General features: G+C 30.2%; 1 protein-coding gene across 1 annotated transcript in view; it reads left to right on the top strand.

Moving 5' to 3' along the window:
- Nucleotides 1-24,562, top strand: part of LOC147073442 (C3 and PZP-like alpha-2-macroglobulin domain-containing protein 8) — a 652,526-nt gene that overhangs the window by 614,332 nt on the left and 13,632 nt on the right. Inside the window, exons 16-17 of the mRNA XM_085945649.1 lie at nucleotides 19,244-19,423; nucleotides 19,822-20,028. Of these exons, the coding sequence (XP_085801775.1) occupies nucleotides 19,244-19,423; nucleotides 19,822-20,028 (387 nt within the window). The remainder of the gene's footprint in view (nucleotides 1-19,243; nucleotides 19,424-19,821; nucleotides 20,029-24,562) is intronic.

Here is a 24,562-nt window from a genome sequence, read left to right as displayed (position 1 = left end):
AATAGAGGACTGGTATTGTAGGCGTTCGAACTCAAATGAAATCCACATCTATTGCAAAGTGGGCAGTAAATTTTGGCGATAACGATTACCTCTTTTACGTTTATGGAATAAAATCTCATTTTAAATATTTTTGTTAATTGCCTGAAACAATATTTGGAAAATCATATTACCAAGTCCATAGTAAAAATGTTATTATTAGCTGTAATAAAATGAATAATTTGCTTCGCGAGCAATATTTTATTTTAGTGGTGTAAAAATGAAAGGGTAAAAATTTACCGCTCCAAAATCAACACAGCCCTGGGCATTAGCCATCGTCCGCGATGTAAATAACGCCTATCCCACTATTTAGCAAGGTATTATATTGGATAACAAGGCGTTTAAAAGGAATGGAATAAAATATAGATTAGTAAATAAATATAGAAATATACTCTCTATTGTATTAAAAATCAATATTTATTTTGTTTATGGGAATTATATTATTGTAATTAATTAATATCAAACTTAACAAAAATCTTTATAATAATAATATATAACTAACGAAAACTAATTAAAATAAACTTATCTTAAATTTTAATAATTATTTATTAATCTTAAGTTTTTAAACAGAAATGCTTAAAAAACATGAAAAGATCATTTTAAAAATAAAGTCAGAGTAACAACCGACTAACTTTCTTCAAGGCATGCATGCTTTTCATTCTCTTGAAGTTCGTAGGTCACTTCTGCTTTTAAAGCATTTGTCCCTGACCTCACGTGGTATAGTTTCTAATCCCGATATTCTAGAAAACATGACCTATTTTGGGGAAAAGCTGTTTCCTAATGCAAGGCTCACCAGGCACCAATAGCGAGGGCTATGCGGCTGGTCAATGCACTCCCTAGAGATATAGACATTTTAGCGATGCATTATGTATTCTTTTTTATTATTCTATTTTATCGTTTAATTAGTATTTTTTTTAATTATTGTTTTTTTTATTTTATTTCTTTTTTACAAAATTATTTTTAACTTTTTTTCTCTACCTTGTTTTTTATTTAGATGATTTACTAGTACTTTTTATTCTGAATGTCATTTTGCGAACGTCTTGAATTAATAATTTGTTATGTGCTCAAAGTGTCTTTTTTTAATAAATAAAAAAAAACATTTTTGCAGTGTCTGTAACCCGTGGCTATTGAAAATAACCGGTTTGACTCCTGATCACTACACCAGTCAATGTTTGACTGACGATTGAATAAAAAAAATCATGAATTTACAAAATAAATTAATACAAAATCCCGAAACAACCTATACTGAACGCATAAAACAAAATAATTCGCGGGCAGATTGGGAACGTGAATGTGAGATATTTTGAGCGTCGGATATTTTCTCTGGTATTTATTCATGTGCTCGTAGTTGTTATTCCCATGTAAATTGGACATGGCGTATATTTGCTGAAATAATTCCGGCTTTACAAAAACATCCTGATTGCTCTACGTATTCAATACTCACCAAAATAGTTTGGTATATTTACACAAGAGATAGAACTAATATTATTAATTTATTGTGACATTGGATTTAGTTTTCGACATACTTATGTTAACATTATTATCAGTTGCCACCCTGTTTGATAAAGATCTCCCTTAGTTTTATATTGTTATAAGTGGAGAATTTTCACGCATATTGCAAACCACTTAGGATCAGCCGATATGATCCTATTTTCCTTATTATTTTAAAGTTTATTACACTGCAGATTACTGTACTTCACCCATTGGCTTCTTTTCTTGAAACATATCAGTGGTTATTTTTCAAAACTGGACATGTCCACTATTCACACCTCAGAGATAAATGAATTTTTCAAATAAAAACACAGAGCGAAAACACGCATGCGACAAAAACCAAACTGTCAGATTGTACGACAACATAGTACTTGGTCACGTGACTCAATAGAGTCCCGCCATTAGCTGAAAGTGACATGTCTCATTTCGAATGTCAACAACGTTGGACGTGTCCCTATTTGAATGTCAACCTACTTTTTGAAACCTCTTTTCAATATGAAATTGGTGTTTTGTGGCGATTTTTGAAAGTCAACAAAGTATGTATGAGGTTGTAGAATGATACTCCGATAATAACTCATGTTCGGCATATATGGACATGTCCAGTTTTGAAAGTTAACTACTGATGTGTATGTAGTCAATAGTATCTATTAGTCTCTAATAATCAAATTTATAGATTCAGTTATAAATAAAATCAAAACTGAATCTCTTTATAACACTAAAGTTAAATTCATTTTCTTCCAAAACACATCAAATGGTAGAGAAATCATAATTGTTTTTTTTAAATTCATATTATAAAAAAATACGTAAAGCGTTGCTTTAAAAATTGTGATTAAAATGTTATTGTAATTAATAATATTAAATATTCCTACAAGGCCCGGAAATCAAACCCAAGACTCGCGACTTTATAACCTGACTCGTTACTGCTCGGCCACAGCGGGCGAATAGTTTTTCATGTAAAATGGTAATTTTAAAAGTGAAACAATTCAATAAGTTTCTTAACACAGCCAAAACGTATAATATACCTATAGTACCTACTTAATTTTCCCTGATAAAGTTAATATAGATTTAACTCAAATTTTCGTCGAAATGGAGTTCAGGTTCAGAAGGTATTTGTTAATACACAAATAGTAAACTTATTTGGGGAAACTATGTACCACCATTATTATTATTAGGAATTTAAAAAAGGGAATACTTCAGTTGCATATTATTACGAAATTTGGGCATATTACGTGTATCAATAGTTTGAACGGTAAATCAAAACGCCCGCAATGTGATGGTTGTAATATTAATAATATGTTGAGACATATTGATACAAATATTTTTTATTTATTTATAATGAAAGTATGTTTTAGATGTAATCATTTGTTGATATGATCACGTATCTACCTAATTTTTTTATGTAGACATAATATTATAAAGGTTATCGGACTTAATGCCTTTTCAAAATATGATTGGCGTCTCACATGGCTTTTATGTTTTTTTGTGTACTTATATAAAATAATAAATATTTTTTTTATTCAACGAATAATTCACAAGATTTAAGAATTTAACATTGTTTAATTGAAAGTACATCACTTTGAGAAATATGTAACCACTAGAAAAAATCTTTTTGAAAAAAATATGACATCCAGCAGGATTCGAAGCTGAAATTCGCGCCCATGTTCTAAATAAAAAAGCGCTTCAGTGGGTCTATTATATACACAAAGTGGCTATCATTGGCCATCGATGGTAGTTTATCATGTTTATGTATTGAAGCGGTTAATTGTTACAATAAGTGAACCGTCTGAACTGTCAAAAAATACTATGTTTTGGGTGTGTTTACCTTTAGAGAGTTTTGACAGTTTAGACTTATTGTAACAGTTATATTACTTCAATACATAAATGATAAACTACCTTCGATAGCTGCCGATAGCCGCCTTGTGTATAGAATAGATCCACAGAGAGTATTGCAAAAACATTAGATGACTTTATATACCTTATAAATAATTGATAATTTCATTAAAAATTGTTTTTTAAATATATTGTCTCTCAGATACAGATAGATTTGATAGATTTGGTCTGTCTCAATTAGACAGGAAACGTATAGCTTAATGGTCAGTGCACATGGGCGCAAATCTTGGAGGTGCAGGTTTGAAACCTGATGGGTGTAGCAATTTTTTTCAAAAATATTTTTTCTAGTTATATATTTCATTATACAAATTATGTATATAATAAATGACTAAAAAGATTTTCCCAATCAAGTATTTTCATTGAATATTATTAACGTAAAAATGTATTTTTCTTATTTAGTAAAATATGTTTTTTTATTATATTAATATACGAGTAATTCTGAAATATAATAAAGCCCATTTATGTGTTTGTTTTCATAATAAATCTTCACGTTGTTCTCCAATATAATATATGGGTGATATATTATTTGGCACATATATACGTTCAATATGTTGAGTTGCTTGTTGTTAGGAAAATAACGAGCTCTCGACTCGACGATTCGTCTTATCGAATAAATCCATCAAAAGTGTCGAGCGTCCGGACGCACCCTCGTTATGGCAGGGCTTGGCAATAGACCATCGGCCATTAATGGCAATAAAATATATTATATCATGATTTTTTTGTACAGTTTAATATTGATTATTATACTGTTGGGATTAGAGCGATTTTACACGGATAATACACGTATGCGATACCAGTATGACGAATACCGAATTTACGTTAAAAGAAATGAAGTCTTTCACACGGTGATACTTGTGTGATACTCAACCTTCATATTATATTATAAGCAATATTAATCAGACTAATAGGTAGCTCGTATAAAGTTTATGGGGGATGTTGTAAGATGTGATCTTACCCCCGATGTCATGTATATTGTTCGAATGGTTGCGTCGTGTGTGTGTGACATATGTTCGGGCAGTGATGAATGGAAACACGAGTTGGTATTTTCTTGGTTTATAGTATGGCAATAAAGTTGGGTGACACGGCAAAACGAAATACAGTATATTAATAATTAGAATTATTCTAGTTTGAGTGTAAAGGTTTAAATTAATTATACTTAGAATTTAGATATAAAAAAGAGACACAGGCAAGCGGCACGTGTTGGCTACATTTTAGTAAAGCTCGATGACGACTGTGTCATTTCCGTTTAGTCATTGTCTATGGACTATAAATGACCATAGGCAATAACATGTCGGTTTTAAGGTTATACAAAACCTCTAAAAGTTCCATTAATTTACTACCAGCAATATCGCGCCAATTACTTCATACGGTATACACAAAAATGCTGATTGTCGCGCTAATAGTGTCAGCAAGACGCGGTTTTTTCTTGCTGCGTGTATTTTTTGTGTGCCGCATGGTGTAGTTCATAAATGTTGCTGATATGGTCTCCATAATCATTCTACAGTGCATGCGCACATGTCGCGCAAGTTACAATAAAATTACTGTCGCGTGAAAATTCAGAATCTGCAAAACCCTTTTAATCCATGCATGCAGTGTTGCAACGCGCACTACAATAAGTGTTTACAATAATTGTATTGTATCGTATAATATGTACTGCTAGTAGGAAATCTAGGCATCTGTAAATAAGTAATTAGGCATAATGTGGTATATGTGTATACTCTGTATTAACTATCCTTTTAAACGTTGATAATTTATAATATTTCATATAATATTAAAGACAATATAATTTATACTTCGATAAACGTAATTTGTAACCCTATACCCACACACCATATATATGCAACCGTGATTTGGGCACACCCGCCTTCCATGATGCTATAAACGTATCAAAATGATAAGAGTTTAGCGCCACACTTCATTGTCCCGAAACGAAGCTGCACGGGACTGACTGGTTGCTACCATGCACTTTGGTACTAAAAGAAAGAGTTTTAGGAAATTAAAAAGAATCTTGACTTGCTCTGCCGTCATTTATCTTTAATGACATGAAATTTCCTCTGTACTCGTGTAGTGTAACACTGCCGATGCCTCAAAGTTGGCCTTGGTTGATGTCCAGTCAGCGTGGTCAATCGGGCCCGTGTGTGGACGGATCTTGGCAAACAGCTACGCTCGATTGGTATGTGCAGCTTGACTGCAAAGTCACCATGGCCGGTCAGAAACTGGCTTACCCAGTGTGTTGATATTAGTTATCTCATTTGAAACCTGCAGCACACATCTGGAAAAACCGATACGTTTGTCGTTTTTTGGTGGATGCCGACCTGGTCGAATGCCATGTACGCCACGAGTGCTATCTTGTAGACTAATGTACTGACAGTATGTCTGTAAAGTATGTTTTCAGATTTCAGCAGAGGCGTCAAATGGACGCCCTCAATGCTGGTGTTGATCCCTCTCAAGGGAAGGGTAATCGATCCTCGTACTTGTATTTTCTGGTCAAGGGGCAGTACCCCTGCCAGGACAGAAAGTGCACCTGATGATGTCGTCCTGTAGGTTTTTAGTTTGGATAAGAATTTTATTCTAAGGTGCCATATGCTGGAGGCATAACCGGCAATTGCCATATATATTGCGCCATATGTTGCTTTAAGGGCCCTAACTCTAAGTCCAGATAACTTATCGTCAAGAATTCTCTTCGAAAAACGTGCGGTGGATAGACCCATAACAATATGTTTGTACCACGAATATACGTACTATATATTACATTCATAAAAGATGTATGTTTGAACATGGCGAAATTGGCCATACAAGTAATTTCCACCCTTGTTCTCCCATCCGAAATCATGTTGGCTTTCTCGCCACAAATGAGGGATAACATGAATTATTCATCAACTTTTACAAGTAGTGTTTGACGACCAAGTCTGCCGCGCGCGAATATTACAACTCTGTCGAAATATTATATAATATTTTATCTATATACCAACTCACTTACTTGCTTACAGTATACACACTCTTTTAAAGCACCCACTACAAAATATTCGAGGGGCTCTATTGTGTTTCTTGCCTTAGGCTCACAATCAAAAATCTAAGTGATTTTGAAATATCGATAAAGTCATATTTTTGATTTGCTGAGTTTTTTTTTGTTGAATGTATCATTATGGTAGCATATATAATATATATTATATAATATGGATCAGTGGCGAGGGGTGGAGGTAAGCTATTAAGATACGACATAACTAGTGGATACTAAACTTTGTCAGTCAAACGTATTTATTTTCGAAAATACATAATTTTTAAAAACACTTTTTTTGAAAAAAGTAAGAAACCCGGCAGGAATTAAACCTGCATCTTTTGGGCCTACGCTCCATGCTCATTGTTCACTATGCTATAAGGTGACATACTAATTACGACAAATTTTAACTATTGGCCCTTAATACCTGCTCATCAGCGCTCTTCCAAATTTAGAAAATCCCTTGAAAAGCATGAAAGACGAATAAGTATTACATACGGCTTATTCGTTTAATATTTATTATTATAATATCATAATAGATTTTACGTGAATTATTATTAAATATAACTCTCTAAATAAATACCATTATGCTGCTGTAAAGTAAGCGAATTTTCCAGTCAATTTAACATTTGATGGTGAAAATCTCTAAATTCAATTATTGCGAGACAGCTCCTTTATCAGTTAAGCTCCTCGATTTAACACTGATAAATACTGCGAATCAGTGATTTCAAAGAAAATACACTTACCCGTTTAATATGTTAGAAATTAAGGGAATATTATTTAGTCAATGTTTTGAATTGCGAAATTTTCAGCATTATTTTCTAAAGCCTCCCTATATTAGCTTTTATACTTGCTAAAACGGCAAAATCTATAATGAATTATTTCTTATAAGCTTTCTTACTACATAATTAAATTAAGTAAAAATCCCGTTTGTAGGTAATATACAATATCATCTATCTATATACCATGAAATACCGAAATAAGTTCATAAAGCACATTTAATTTGTTTTACTATTAATCTTCGATCGTTAACAACATAAGTAATAATTACAAGATAAAAAGAACTTTTTATATACAACGTTCTTAAATTTTCTGTTGAATTATTATACTCAATATACTCATACTTGTACTTGATATGAACTAAATAAAAAACAAACAAAATATAGAACACTGAAATATCATTTTTATTTCCATAGTAACCCACGTATATATTAAAAAATTTGTTGCTAGGACCACCTCCTTAGCAACCAATAATAGTGGATTGGATTACGGATTTCTTCCGAAATAACTTTTCATACAAAACAGAAATAACTGAAAATGAATTCAATTCTACTTAAAAATGGCGAAAAGTATTAAAAAAATGCATTGGCATCGTGTTCTGATATATTCTAAAAGTCTGAGCTAGTTGGGAAGTTAGTTAAATATCGATTGCAAGATTTGTGCTGGATAAACAACCACCGGACAAACAAGAATACGAGCTAATAAAAACGTTGTAAAATGTAAATTAAATAACATATCAAATAACTTACTATAAACACCAATAATTTTCTTATTTAATTATTAAATTTACTATATATTATATTATGTACTTATACATATTCATATCTTATCTACATGTCAGAAATTTTAAATGTGGATATTTATGCGTTAAGTACCATTATATTATATTTTAATTAATTTAACGCCTCAATTATAATTGTATTACAGCCCAAGTTTAGGCATCAAAAAGGGATATATCCATATTACACTCCCACAGAAAATAACGATATTGTCAATCCAAATCCATTTTTTTACGTTTTCTACCGCTATAATATATCTATGTTCGTTCAAGAATTATTTATTCTTTGAGCTATGTTTCCATAGTTAGCTAACTCGATAATATTGCCTAGTCTTGGTTATCACTTTTTCATTTTTTGTCACCAAGCGTTATGCCCAGCATCCACTTTTACATACCACGCTGTGTTACTCTAAGTGTCCGTACATTTATTTTACTGTGTATCCATGTTTTCTACGCATAATATTATTATATGAAAACGGAAAGTACCTACACACTATGTAGTTGAAAGCTCTTTTAGCCAAAAGTCACTATTGAAGACATTTTAGTTGAAAGGAGCAAAGCATACTGCGTAGGTACGTTTTTTAGTAAACTTTTATTTTAGTCAATCTTTATTTGAAAAAATATATAATTTATAATTTCTAAAGATTTTTATCTTACAAATATTTAGTGTTTATAAAACAGCGATGATAAAAATAAAAATATAAAAAAACTGCTTAAAATTGGAGTTGTTTATATTGAAAATAAATAAAAAATTCAGTAGATACATAATATACGACATATTAAGTATTATAGAATATAGGGTCAAAGTACTCCAATTTTCAATTACTTTTAATAAATCATGTTAGGATAGCATTAAATAATTAATTATATAGCAAAAAGTACTAAAAATATAAAATATTTAAATTATAAAATGATAAAATCGTAGGAAAATTGTATGATACAATTTTTGCTTAGGTACTAAAATTCACCTGCGTTATTAAAGTAATAATGCTTATAATTTTTAAGTTGAAAATTTCATTAAAGTTTTGTGAAAGCTCTCATCCAATACAGGCGTACTTTTCCAGATTAATATTATCAGCAGACGTTCATTACGTAATGAAATAATTCAGTCAAGTGTATGATGATGATAGGCATACAAGACTTCGAGTATAAATATACGAGATCAGTGCCCAATTTGTAAAAGGTGTGCTATAAACTGTTATTAAACGAACATAGTTTTTCTACATCAAAAACAACAATAATCAATTTTTTTATTGTATATTTTTATATTTTTGTTGATTACATACGATTTGATAGATATTTTAATACAAACTTGACAAACACATTCTTTTAAAAAATTTTCTATACTTTTATACTATCTAAAGTTTTGCAGACATCCATTGAAAACATTTTAATACTTTGTATTTTATAAAGAGAGAAATAAACAGCGTACAATCATTTTTATATGAGGGAGAGAACATTAAAAAACTTGTACCTACCTTCTTACATCTTAAAAAGAACATAATAGAGGTTTTATCAATATATATATATATATTACGGGAAATGAATGTTTGCCACGTACTCATCCTATTAGGTCCATAATCTGTGTTCAAACACACATTGAAAAACTGAAAAATAACATGTGAATTGTTTTAACACAGCCGGATTTAATTTAATTGTTATCTAAATTAGTGACACAATTCATTTTAAATATGTTTCACACTATTGTAACATTCTTTTGTTTATTCAAAATATTTATAATTTTAATTCTTTATACGATTTGATCTCAAGTAGTTTATATTAAAGTTTTAAGTTTTTTTTAAACATTAATAAAAATACATACTTGTCTAATATAAAGCAAATATTACCCACACAAGAGAGAAGAAAGAAAATAAAAAAAAAACATAAACAATGTTATACAATAAAATAAAATTTCAAAAACAAAATACGTAGCATACCATTAAAAACATATATTTCTTTGGGTAGCGCATTGACAAGTCGTGCACCTCTCACTACTAGTAGATACCTTCCTCAGTATGGGTCATGTAAAATCAAAACGTATCAATATGATTTTTAAATGATTACTATCAATAAATGACATATTATATTATACAATTGAAATATTTAGTGTCGAGTATATTATTATTTCTATGTAGGAACCAATGACATATTAAATGGACAACTCACTTCATACCGGCGCGCACGAGAAATTGTGCATGAAAGTTATTCACAGATGTATGGTAGATGTCACGTGACCATATGACGTATCCATTTCCATTATGCGATACAAGCTTCGAGAATTTATAGTAATATAACCTTTATTATAATAGCGTATTAGTGTCATGACTCATTGCGTTAGAAACAGATTCTCGGTTACTTACGACTTCTCGGATATTAGACGCAAGTGAGCTAGCGCATCACAGGCGACTGTCCAATGGTTTCTGTCATTCAATTGCATTGAATAAACATTATCTTAAAATGGCATTTTATAAATAATAAATAATGCTAACACATGAAAAGTGATATCCCATCTTTCTTGGAGTGTTTAGTAGATTTTTTTTACAATTTTTAACTAGGCACATTGGCATTTTGTAACACAATAATAACGGTAGAGTCGAAACCTGACAGTCAGAAATTTTGTATGGGCAGACCCAGCGGTGTCGCCAGACCGCTTGCAAGCAGAATGTTCATTTGAGCGTAGGATACCGATATTAAAATATGAATTTCGCCATCCGGCAGACCCGACACAAAGTGAGTGTCATTTTATTTTCTAGATGCTTCGTCCATATTAATGTCATTGGTAGGAACCATACATTTCTAATCGGAATTTCTTTAAAATCTGGAATCAATGAAAATACCGGGGGGTATGATAAATAAAATTATTTTTGGATTTTTGTTTTAAAAGTTTTAAAATATTATCATAAATTTCATCATTCACCTTACTTTAGCAATACTACGTAGACGGCAAGACGTGGATCAGACTCACTTAGCTAATGATATTAGCTATTAATCTACTAATTACGACAGGTCTGTGAAACTCGAATATCTGATAGCGTTTTAGATTAATATTTAACGATGCTAAAAGCTCGACCAAGTGCATTATTGGAATTTGATATTCGTAATGGATTATTATTTTTATTTTATATTATACTGGAATACACGTAATAATAATATTAATAATAATATGTTATCGACCTTTTTTAGTCTCGTTTGCTAAATTACTTCATTTTCCTAATCTATTTCTATAGTTATACTGTCGTAATTGTTATTTAGAAAATGTATTTTTCATCTCACCCAGGGGCGGACTTGGATCGACTCGGGATTTTTTGAAATCAATTAACCAAAATTAAATTATGTACATTGCAGTGGTGAAGGGTGGAGGTAGGCTGTTAAGATCCGATATAAATAGTGCACAGTGAACTTTGTGAGTCAAACTTTTTTGTTTTCATTGAACTAAAACTACAATGTGTAGATAGTGTTTGTTAATTTTTTAAATTCAATTAAACCCTGCCTAATCCAAGCCATAGTAGATAATAGTCAAAAAATATGTTATTGTTAAACAAATATTTTTTTAAGTATTATGGTTTGGTTCAGGCGGGGCTTAATTAATTTAAAAAAACTAACCAACACCGTCGGTAATAATATGTATTCTTAATTCAACGAAAAGAAATAAGGATTACTGAAAAAGTGTGCACTATTTTTATCGGATCGCCCATAACATATCTAAACTATTAGGTAGGATTTAATTTAATTTTCAAATCTAACCAGCACTATTCGCAAATTGTATCATTAGTTCAATGGAAATAAAGTATGACTGACAAAGTATTTAAATCTTAATAAAATAAATTTTATCTTAAATCTATATATTTGTATGTTGGGTTGTTTTTGTTTAATATAAACAGTTAACAAACGTAACGACGTAAAATTTCATTTGCATGCTCACGATGGTTTCGTACATTCGAGCAAAACTAAAATCTGGCAAAGGAAACTTTCTTTTACAATATTTTTGTGTGAGGACTGTGCGGGGGATGAAAACACGTGTGCGGACATATGTTGGTAGGTGTGCGCGCGCACACACGCACACCTTACGGGGAACATTGCCTACATACACATCTCGCTACTCGCACATTGAATTAAGTCCATTAAAAGTGTTGACATAATAACATACATTGACATATAAAATTAAATAAACGCAACACAATAAGGTGCAAAAAATCATTGCATATAATTTCAGTCAACAGTTAAAATGTATTTGATATTATGTTATATTAAATGAACTTACGTTGTTCACAATTTGAAATAAAAATATTCAGTAATATTTTTGCATCTTGCATCTTTGCATCTTGCATTTTTTGCATCGTCAGCCTCCCGGGATTATTCCCAGGTACCTGTTAATATTTTCATTAGTTTATTAACTTTTTTATTATTCCATGCTCTTGCATCGGAGCATAAGGCACAGCCATTAAAGATCCTGCTCACCTTGCCTTTGTAGCTCATTCTTATAATCATGTCGGAATTTAAACAGGATTGATCACAAATCCAGAATCTGTAAATCGTAGTATCAGGTGACATGCTGCATATATTCTAGACACCAGTGACGAAGAGTGCCTGTTGAACGAAGGTAGTGTTTGTAATATAACTGAAAAAAAAAACTCCTAGAACATCAATAATTACGGGACTTGAATTTGATTTTTTTATATTCAATATTTAATTGATGTACTCGTATACTACCCAACTGATATTTCACTAAAAAGAAGACAACACGCACTAAAATAGTCATTATACTAAAATAACTATTGCCCAACCGCGAATAGAACTTGCGCTAAAAAAATTTAAGGCCTCATTAGTCGAGTTTTTTTATCCCTAAGAACGCTTAGACAGAATTAACTTTACATAAAATAAAAATAATATACGCAAAGATATAGTCGTTAGAACCATGAGTCGCAGCATATTATAATAAACCAGACAAAACAAACATTTCAAGGACAAATTATGTCAAACAACAGATAAAAAAACTTTGGATTATCCCAAACCTTTGCTTTCGTATGTTAGTAGAATATTGTATAGATTCGGATACAGTCTATCTATGTGTATGTTAATTCTGAATTCAATTAAGTTATACCTAATACTCAGAGACAGATTGCTCTATTTTTTACTTTTAAAATGTATTTAAATGATAAACATCTATTTTTGATATTAACATCTATTTATTTTAAGAAAGTAGGCTTTAAATAGTAGCCTAATATGGAGTCTTCACCACATGAAAATCCTCTAAGTTAACAAATCTACTGATCCTGTCTCCCAGCGATAATTTTTTAAAACGATTATACCTACCATTACTCGTGTTCATTTGTATTATTATGAATATTATGAAGTCATTTCTGATACTCTACGTCTACAACTACATTATTACTCTATAAATATTACTTATTTTCATTTTTGTTATACTTAATAGCTTTTATAAATGTTAGTATATGTTAATAGAGTATATTTATTTGCTTAAGAAAATGATACATTGTGGACATAACAAATCAAAATTCAAGACGTTCACGATTTACGATGCTTTCTGTTTTACACGTTTTCTTCGGGACCTTATACATACTGAGAATCATGACTAATAGAATTAATTTGACTGTCTGTTAGACTTCTCAGTAACTGGACTTCACTCTCCGCATTTAGTAATATGGTTTTGCCTCTGTGAAAACCGCATGGCACTAAGACAGTTTATCTAAATGGAGGTTTTCTTTGTCATCATTGATCTTTGATCTGACCAAATAACATATTTTTTTTCATCTTGTCATATTCTTTAAGAATTAAAAAAAACAGGTGAGTAATGTTGTACTAGCAACCCGAAATTTTATGTCTTAAATGTCTATCTTACCAGACAGTATGCTTTTGTGTTATTTTTTCTATTTATGAGACACAACATCTCAACATGAATGTTATTTTTTTTCTATATTGTTTTTATCGGCATGAAACTATTTTTACTGTAATATTTTTAAAAGAAAACAGAGAAAAACCTTATATTGACACTGTTAAACTGCTGTTCAACAAGATTATTATTCTTTGTAAAAAATAAAGGCGGACTGAATTGAGACGTTTATCTTTTGCAATGTAGCCATATATTTTTTCTTTGTGAGTTTTCCCATTTCGCCTTTCGTGAGAATTCCCAATTGTCAGTGACACTTGCTTCTTCTATTGTGTGCACTTCATTTATTTTACCGAGTCTTTAATATCATTTAAAAAAAAAATGAAACTAGGCGTACCAAACACTTTCTAGATTCTCTTTGACAGCTATTTCTATCTCGGTATAATTAATGTTACCCCATGTTAATTGGATCATCAATAAAGATTAATAAGCTTTATAGTAATATGTATTAAAAGCATACACATTTTTTAAAGTTATAGGCGATAATTGTAATTATTTGGTTTCCGTTTTATAAATTTAAGAATTGTTTCAATAATATCCAGTAATTATAATTATTTATTACGTGTTGATGAAAATACACGAATATAATAATTTGGGCAATCGTTATTATCACATAATCATTTTTGGTGTTTTAAACCACAACAAAGCATCATTCTTATCGTCACATTTATGCTGGAATAATAATTATTATGTATTATAAAAAATATTAGATAGATAGAAGTATAGAAAGTTTTTTTGTAAAAACTTACGAACCTATTAAATGAACGAAAAAAATGACAAAAAATCACAACTGCGTAATTACGTCAACATTTTCGAATATCATAAATTAATTAATGAATTACAAAATACGTAATAAAAAGCACCAGAATACAAGGAAAGATAGAAAAAATACATAGGCAAGTAAATTAGAAATTAAATCATATTATTGTATACTTTATGTAAAATTCTGTTTAGTGCTCGTAAGTATTGTTCACGGTGAACTGTGCAGTATAGTATGGTGAAATGTTATAAATAAAATTTACATGTAACCTCCTACGATATCTGAATTGTTTTTTTGATTTATTTCAATACCATTATAATGGAGTTTTACCGCGTAAACGCCAGTCGATTTATTAAAAAAAATGCTTCTAGTCATTAAAAATTATCTATATTTCAAAATACCCATGAAATATTTCTTTCAATAAACGTCTGCTATGCAAGAAAAAAGTCATTAACGCAAGTCATAGGTAGTGAAGGACATAAATTGATTAAAAAATTGACCATTGTCCATTATGAAAAATTCAAATCAAAGGTAGAACTTTGCTGATTTTCAAAATTGACTGAAATTCTCTGGTAAACTATTTTGTAGTATTTTTATATAGAAATACTACATCTATTTATTTAACTGGAATTAAATCCTGGGTCTGGCAAATATACATATTGTTTTTTAATTTATGATTGGAGTCAGAGTATGGAATTAATAGGTTAAGCAAGTGACTTACATCTATTTCTTGTAAAATGAAATCTTTTAATACAAACCTCCACTATGTGGAGACCCATATGATCATATTTGTCAAAAAAATAATAATAAGAAGAAAAAGATGTTTATTTACACTTTGGTGTATTGAAGATATGATTCATTAGTTTTAACTCTACTTATTAGAATAAACATTGACTGTCATCAGTAAAGCTATACAAACTCGTATTAGGCATTGCAATACTGAATGAAAATGTCAATACCGGTTTTTCAGTATTTATTATTGGATACCGGTACCGGTATTCGTTAAAACATTAAAAAAACAGTACTTATCACTAAATATAGCTAATCAAATCTCTTTAAAACATTATTTTATACCAAAAACCTATATACTTACATTAAATGTTGACATTTAAAAAATTGTATCGATCATAATATTATAGAACTGGTGATTATTATAAATAATTTCAATATACATATTGATAATGTTAACTAAAGCCTTCAATTCAAATGCAAATAAGTTCGGCTGCAGAAAAAGCTTTTTAAATTCAACGCGTGTACAGTTATCAATAATAATTATAGCATAACTGAACAATTGTCACGAATGTTTTCTATTTCGAAATACGTGACGCTACATTTCAAACTCAGCCATGTCCATAATGGATGAAAAGGAGAAAAACAGCTTTTTTGTTTCTTCGTGTACACGGTCATGAAGATGAAAGTTTATATTATTGCGAATATAGAATGTTTTAAATTAATAAGATCCACATTATTAGTTTTCATGTAATGTTCATAGATTCTTCAAAAAATGGATTTTTTATATGGACATGGCTTATTTTGATATTTACGTGGCAGCCATTTTACTAGCTATGATTGTGTCATTCTTCTGGGCTGGACTTGGGAAATGAAAAAGGGCGAAATTATAAATAAATGTTGATGATAACATAAATTTATTTTTAGAAAATTTTCTCTATATAATATTATTAACTTAAGAGGCGTATGCATAGAACAGCAAACTATATTTAAGGGTATACTTCAGTTGAAGCATGGTCTCAAAAATCGTGGCTAGGCGATGCGCGGATTGTGTAAATGACGAGCGCCGAACGAAATATAATTCGTTGTAAAAATCCAACATGCGTCCATTTAATGTTATGTTTATTGTTATATTACTAATAATAATAGTATATTCACTGACATGTTTTCTTTTTTAAGTATACACGTAAAGTTTTTTAGTCATCTCTACACGATTTAAGAATATTTTCATCCGACCCCATGACAAAACAAATCGACGTGCGGACACCTCGACTGTCCGTCTCCGATTGGCGACTAGTGAGAAATTTCGTCGCACCTACTGTTGAAAATTATTTTCCGTTTCACTGAAGTAAGCTCTTAAATAAACATGCACGAATAATTATTATTAAAATCTTTAAATTAATTAAAGAGTAGGTACGATGTGTGTGTTTTTTAAAGAAGTACAAAGGGTTCTATAAGTCTCATAAATTAGAATTGTATAAAAACAAATTTATATTTTCAGTACTTATGACTAAAAATGTCAAATGCGACCCTGCTTGACACCGGACGCTTTTTAGGATGCAGGTTAGACAGAATAAAACTTTCCGATTTTCCCTATCTTTGGCGCGTTTTGTCGATTCTGCCTTAATTATTCGTTTTCTCGCCTTAGCGGGGGGTCACTTCTGATATTTGAAACATTATTTTTATTAATTATTTCTATTAAAAAATGTCAAAAAAGACACTATTGACACTCACTCACTCAATGGTTTGTAAACTACCGACGGCCATGTTGTTGTAATCGCCATCACTGATTGGCCTGAATGGACATGGTTGAGTGTGATAAAATGACTTCAGTGGACATGGGTGAGTTTGAAAAAACTGTTCATCTTTGGCTTCCATTTATTTATTATACATACGGATTAGGATGGTTTTGATAATGTAGAAATGTTAGAAAGCATTAGTTCTTCCGCAAATCACAGAAAAGTCAAAAATACCTAAAGGTGGACTTGGCTGGTTTTGAAATGTAGCGACACAATTACTATCATGATAATTTATTCATCGCGACTATTATGTGAACATATTTTGATGGATTTTGTTTCATTGTTATTTCACCTTTGTTGGATTCAGTCAATATATTTACATTTTAGCAACACATAACGTATAATTCAATTTCAAAAACGTAAACAGGTGTGCTTTCTTAATACCAAAAAATCCTGTATTTTGGATTTTTAAAACCGGTATTTTGGTATTGATAAATACTAGAATGCCGGTTTTAAAATACCGGTATTGCAATCTCTAACCCGTATATAATATAATATTTCTATACTTAATAACATTGTAAGTACAGTGTTATATTATTTATTTTAAGTTAAGCTGAATTAATTTCCTTATTAAACAAATTCTAAAGAATCGCAAACAGTAATTTACCTTAATTTAGCTTATTATACATGTGTATGACAAAAATAAATATCATTATTTACACATGTATAATTTTATTGACGATGAAACAAACATTTTCACTTATTTAATAATTCAAAATAATTATTTATCAAAGGAGTTTAAATCATCGCTGGAACGCAAATATAGAATTCGACACGCGACCAAGTCAATTGGAATTATTTAATATCCTAATAATAAAAATTAGCAAAACTGTTTAATTTTTATTATTATTTTCTAACGAAAAAATAATTTTCTTCTTTATGTATTGTCTTTATATACTTATTGATTCAGAGTGTAAGATTAAAATTCAAAAAACAAAAAATCGATTATCAGTTCCCAGGTTGACTATATAGCAGTGAAGGGTAGGGATAGATCTGAGATAAATAGTGCACACTAAATTTTGTCAATCATACGTATTTATTTTCAGTGACCTAAGACTAAAAATTGCAAATAGTGTCGGTTAGTTTTTAAAATTCAATTGAAGTCTGCGTAAACCAAGCTAATATAGATAATAGTCAAACAATATTTGTTCATCTATAAAATATCTCAAATTATGCTATCAATTCATACATACTTTTAGATATTTTATAGATAGAAGAATATTTTTTTATCTGTTATGATTTGGTTTAGGCAAGGTTTAATTTAATAAAAAAAACTAGCGAACACCATATTATGTAATAATAGTATGTATTCTTAATTTAACGAAAACGTTTATAAGTATGACAATAGTATGATAAAAGTGTGCACTATTTTTGTCGAATCGCCCATTTAATACCTTAATTATTATGGTTTGGTTTGGGCAGGTCAAGATTTCACAACCACTCCTTAGTACTTGTAAGAGTGCAAAGTCGCATTTGAAAATGATGTGTATAACCTTACTCTAAGATTTTTTTTAAATAAATAACAATTATTTATTTATTTGTAATGTATTCCTAATTAATAGTAAATAAATAATAAGTACCTATACTTGTTTTTTAATAATATATTCATTGATATTAATTATTGTTATGACTAGTAGGATTTAAATTTTTTGAAAACACATCAGAGAAATAATGACCACTGGAATAAATCTTTTTAAAAAAATACGAGACCCAGCGGGATTCGAACCCGCGATTCCTGGAATTTACGGCCATTTGCTCTAACAACTAATTTATGACGTGTTTCCTATCTGATTGAGAGGAAGTTAACTAGTGTTTAATAATTCTCACTGAAGCGCTTTCTAAATTTCGTTATTACATATTATAATTTTCTCAGGAGGTTTTTTCAAAAAGATTTTTTCTAGTAGTTATATATTGTAATTGTTTATGTTCAATAAAGAATGTTACATTCTTTAATATTGTGAATTATAAGTGAATAACAAAATATTAATTAGATACTGAATATATTATCTCGTTGTTTGAATACCCATTTTAATTATGTAATAATAATAATATAATATTGTTTATGTTGTTCTAGCTGAGATATCCGGCTACAAGGCCACCGGATGTACGACAGGTCCGCCATCTCCAGGACTGGCGGAACCGGAAGCCGCCCAAGGCGACGCCGCCGGCAAGGTCGTGCGAACCGCACTACTCAAAGTGCGATCTGAAGGACTGCGCAGAACTGACACAGAAAGCGCGTACTTCTGCGCAAACGGTAGGAAAAATTGGACACTTAATATTGTTAGAATTAAGTTTTTTTGTTAGTTAAATTATAATTTCTAAATTAAGGCAATCTTAGTGTCATGTCTTTATTGAATATATTTTAAATATTTACAAGATAAAAAGAAATTTTTATATATAACGTTTTTAAATTTTCTGTTGAATTATTATGCTCAATATGCGAAATATACAATTGAAAATCTTTACTATAAATAAGTTACCGTGTTGCATTCGAAAATAATCAATAACTAGCACTACCATCGTAACTCTCATTTCAATGCCCGGCCTATTTAGAACCAGCCTTTATAATAGTTAAAAGCGTATTTTTATAATACTATGTTAATGGTGGTTTGGATAAAAAAAAACATTAAATACGTGTTGTAATATTTTCAGAACATACGCTGATTTCGACCAAAGAAAAATACAAATACGAATGGATATCCGCCCCTAGAAACCGCGCAGCACTTGTGTTCGAGGTGAGGGCGGGGCACACTGTCAGGGTGGCTCTTTCCGATGAGCGAGGTGTCACAGACCAGATGTACCATGTCACTTTTGGGGATGCTGATAACTCACTTACTTGGATTGGACGAGGAAGCCATGGTAAGTAAAAATATTTCCACACATTTCTTAATTCACGTAATTTAAGGCTCTGAACCGAGAGGAGATAACTTGTTTTAAAGACTGCGTTTGAATATTTCATCTATAAAATGTACATCATAATTAATTGTCAATCTGTATTTGGATTGAGAGTAATCATTTTTTAACGTGTTATGAATCTTTTCAGAAGGACGCCCAAGGTTTCGACCGGATTATACATCCAGTTATGATGATGGTTAATAACTAAAGATGTCTTGTTATCGGTACCATATTGAAAAAATGTAACAGTTTTAGAATTATATTATTTCGAAACAATCTATTTACAATATTTACAGTAGATCAGTATTGGTATTATTGCTTTGAGAAAATGAACTAAGAATGTTCTTTTGTTATTAATATTGAGTTTAGTTAGTAATTAACTAATTATATCTTAGATGACATATTTAAGGATGATGCTTCTATCTACCAGAGGCACCTATCAGAAAAATATGAAGCTTGATTTTGAGACATTTTTTTGATCATCAAGCATCAAGCATCACCCTTAAGCTCTCCGTGTGAAAGAGTCTTTATAATATTTTATTTATGAAAAATGGCATCTTTTTTCTTTACTGTAAGTTGTGTAGCAAATACAAAAAAATATGTATTACCCCAGAAACTCGTCATTTCAAAACCAATCAATGAAACGTCCATGAAAGTGTAAAACTGTAAACGATACTATATGAGAAACTTTGCCACGAGCGAAACGAGAAATTAAAGCCACGTTTGCATAATATTATCAAATCGTATTTAGTAATAAAGAGGCGATAGGAGCTTAGTTGTTAATTGAATCATACCAATAGGTTACGTAATTGAAACGTATGTGTATACTTTGTATTTACATTTACTTTATTAATTATTTATGTAATAACATATCATTAGATTTAGAAGGATTCTTTGTTTTCATGTACCTAACTTACTGTTGATGAAATATTGTTAAATTCCATAAATTTCCCCAGTCACGTCTCGTCAGCTATCTTTGCATTTCATTTTCCACATAGCTGAAGGCACTGAGAGACACGTAGCGTTCTTCACTTGGTCAAATCATAGTGTAAACTATCTGCTTCTTCCACATTAATCTTTCTTATTTTCAATGACGAAAAACCTTTCTAAATTATTGTTTTATTTTCTGACTGTGACATATATTTTTATGAGATATATTTTAAAATTTGTAACACAGCCAACTTTTCGTTTTGACAGTAGAGGTACATCAAGTGTCAGAGAAGGAATAGCTTGTAATAAAAATATTTGGTTATTAAGTAAATTTATAAAAATACAGAAACTTTCAAAGTATAAAATATAAAACAAACATGATTAATAAAAAACGGAATAAACACATAATATTAAGTTAAAACCAAAATAATATATTAAAATTTAAATCCAGTTTAAGTATCTATATAATATTATTATGTGTCGGTTTTTAATGTGACTTTTAATGACTCTTTTTCTTTAGCTAAATCATCTGATCTACTTTAAAACCTGAGGTGGAAATTCAAATTGAGGCACACAGATGTTCATCAGTCAGGCCAAAAGATTTTTTTTGTTATTTAGAATAGGTTTTAATGAAAGTATAACTTATAAAAATAACATTATTTAAAAACCAACATAATAAAATTTATTATTCTTAAATTCCATTGCAGAAAACGCTTGTTCACAAATGCATGTGCTTTCACTACGATCGTCTTTCCAAACTGATTAATTCCATTTTTTTCAACGAAAATAATTTTTAATTGTTTCATTATATTATTTTCCATCCATTACTGATTGAGTACGTCATTACTATCTAAAATAAATGAGTTCACAAACATTCATATATTTGTTCATTCATTTTTGTATGATAATTATTCATAAATCGTATTCAATATTATGTTCAACCATTTATATGCCAAAAAATGTATGTTTAGACCGCCGCTTACCGACCACTGATGTGTAATATTGTATAGTAGAACACAAAGTATTTTTGTTGTAAAAGTAACTTACCAAGTCATGTCGAAAGCGTCTATTTTCTCAAATTTGAATCAAGCTCACTTGATTCAAGTATCATGAAATGCATAAAATTGTAATAAAACTAAGCAATAAAAAAAACAGGGCATTTCTCAGAGCGTAGTAAGAAAAAAAAGCTTAAGTTTCAGCAGCTGAGAAGTTGTAACGACAAAACTTTTAATTCAATTTGTATTCCGGTAGTGGGGGAGGGAGACAAAGTGATGGGAAGGATGAAAGATGGAGAGGGAGGTGATGAAGGGATTCGGTTATGATGTTTTCATTATCTTTTGGGACAGCCTGTGACAAGTCGTGAACAATTTATCAGCTGGTAGTTGGACTCCGAAAATTATTAGAAAAATATAATATACAAGACGTCACAGACGTTAAATAAAACCTTTTCTATATATATATATATATATATATATATAGTTAAACAGGGCCTTAATACAATTAAATCATTATTATATTATAATAATTTTACTTTTCCGGTTCATTTATGATTTATTAAATCATCTTTTTTTTCTTTTTAGTGATTATTGTGTAGATAGTGAAATTATGTAGCAAAATAGTACAAAATGTATTACGGACGTACACACTACATCAAGAACCATGCGTAAATTGTCACTATTTTCATCCAAAACTTATGAAGAATTCATTAAACACTGTTACTTTCTAACAAAATTATGTACGATGTGCAAAAATGGTCATTGGTCTATATTTCTTTGAGAACCAAGTCAGCTGAATGCAGAACTATTCTAACTTACATTTGAAATATTTCAAAGAAGAGTTTTTTAAACAGTCTACCTTAGTTATTTATTATTTATATAGAAAAGTGTATGCACCATTTTATTCATCAATAATCCTACTAAAATATGATGCGTACATAAAAATAATAAATAATCTCAGTAATTTGATTCAAAGAACTCTCCTAAAAAATTCAAATGTAAGTAAGAATACGAGTATATCTGCATCCAGCTGACAAAATAGTTTTGCAGAATCTGTCAACGATACTACAGAAAAATCATGTGGACGACAAACTTTTTAGACCCTTAATATGATAATATGGAATAAATAATATATGTTTTCAATTCGATGATACCACATCAGACACCACGAGACAAATAATAGAAGTTTTAACAGAATTATTAATTGGTCACAATGTTCACAGAGTCAGCAATAAAGAACAACCCACAAATATTATTGAAATAGTTTAAAAGCAACATTTGACATAAAAATCAGGATTTAAGAAGCGACATGATGCAATTATGTAAATCGCCAGAAAAAGGCCATTTTTGTCACGGCACACAGAGGCGGCTACTTACTCTTGCGTCAGCGCTAGAGAGATCGTTGATATTTCATGCTGGTATATAATTTTATTCGTTGTGATGAAAATCATTTTTTGAGACGTCAAAGGTTTTGTAACCAGATTTTTTCTGATACAAATTGCATTGATAAATGCAATAAGTGTACGCAGATTTTCGCGAGGAAAAACACAATAAAATTTTTCTTCTCCTAGTATTGTACATAATAATATACGTGTCTCTAGATTTCAAAATCAGCCAATTCCATAACAGATGTATAGGAGAAAAACAGCTTTTCTCAAATACACACTCGCAAGGGTGAAAGTTTATATTATTTCAAGTATAGAATATTTAAAATTAATAAATTCCACATTTTGATAATTTTCAGATATGTTAGAAAGCAGTAGTTCTTCAGCAATTCACAAAAAAGTCAAAAATACCTAAAGGTGGACTTGGCTGATTTTAAAATGTAGCGACACATATATCAATAATTTATATTATGTTATCAATATTATGACAATCAATCAGTTCATTTATTAATTAGGTATATATATCAGTTAATTAAGTCGCGGGCTACTGCTAGTAATTTAATCCATTCTAAGAGACTTTATAAGGTTTTTTTTTAATAACCCTGTTATAATATTAATTTTCTTCATTGTTACTTTTTGGTAAAAAATACATAATAATACTTAATACTATGATGCTTGCAAAGACTAGTATGTTTTAAAATATTTTCAAATAGTAGCAAAAAGCTTTATAAAAATATTTGTCACCAATTCAAAATATTTTCATGGTTAAAACTAAACATGTGGAAAATCCTGCAAATAAATTAAGAAATATAAACCAAGCATAATTCTCTCAAGGAAATTAATAATAATATAATATTTTACAAAACCATTACCAGGAAAAATAATAACATTAAAAGAAACTGGACATATTTGGACGATATTGAGGAGCCGTATGCTAGGAAGATATTACAACGACCTACAAACGTCGTATGATGACCAGCTATTGCATTATAGTGAGGCGATTCCGTCAAGCAGAGCATGTGTCATGTATATAATATTAGACATACAACTACCAAAAGGGGTTCTTTTCAATATGGATACCAGAAAGGAATATAAAAGTTAGGTGACATAATTATTATACTACTGTGACTGTACTGTGTAAACAAAGGCACAGTATGCTAAGAACCCTGTAGATAAAGTGGTGAATGA

This window comes from Rhyacophila brunnea, unplaced genomic scaffold, assembly GCF_057557595.1.
Source record: "Rhyacophila brunnea isolate RB1 unplaced genomic scaffold, BYU_Rbru_1.0 scaffold_18, whole genome shotgun sequence".
NCBI lineage: Eukaryota > Metazoa > Arthropoda > Insecta > Trichoptera > Rhyacophilidae > Rhyacophila > Rhyacophila brunnea.
This window is presented reverse-complemented; position numbering and strand designations above follow the sequence as displayed.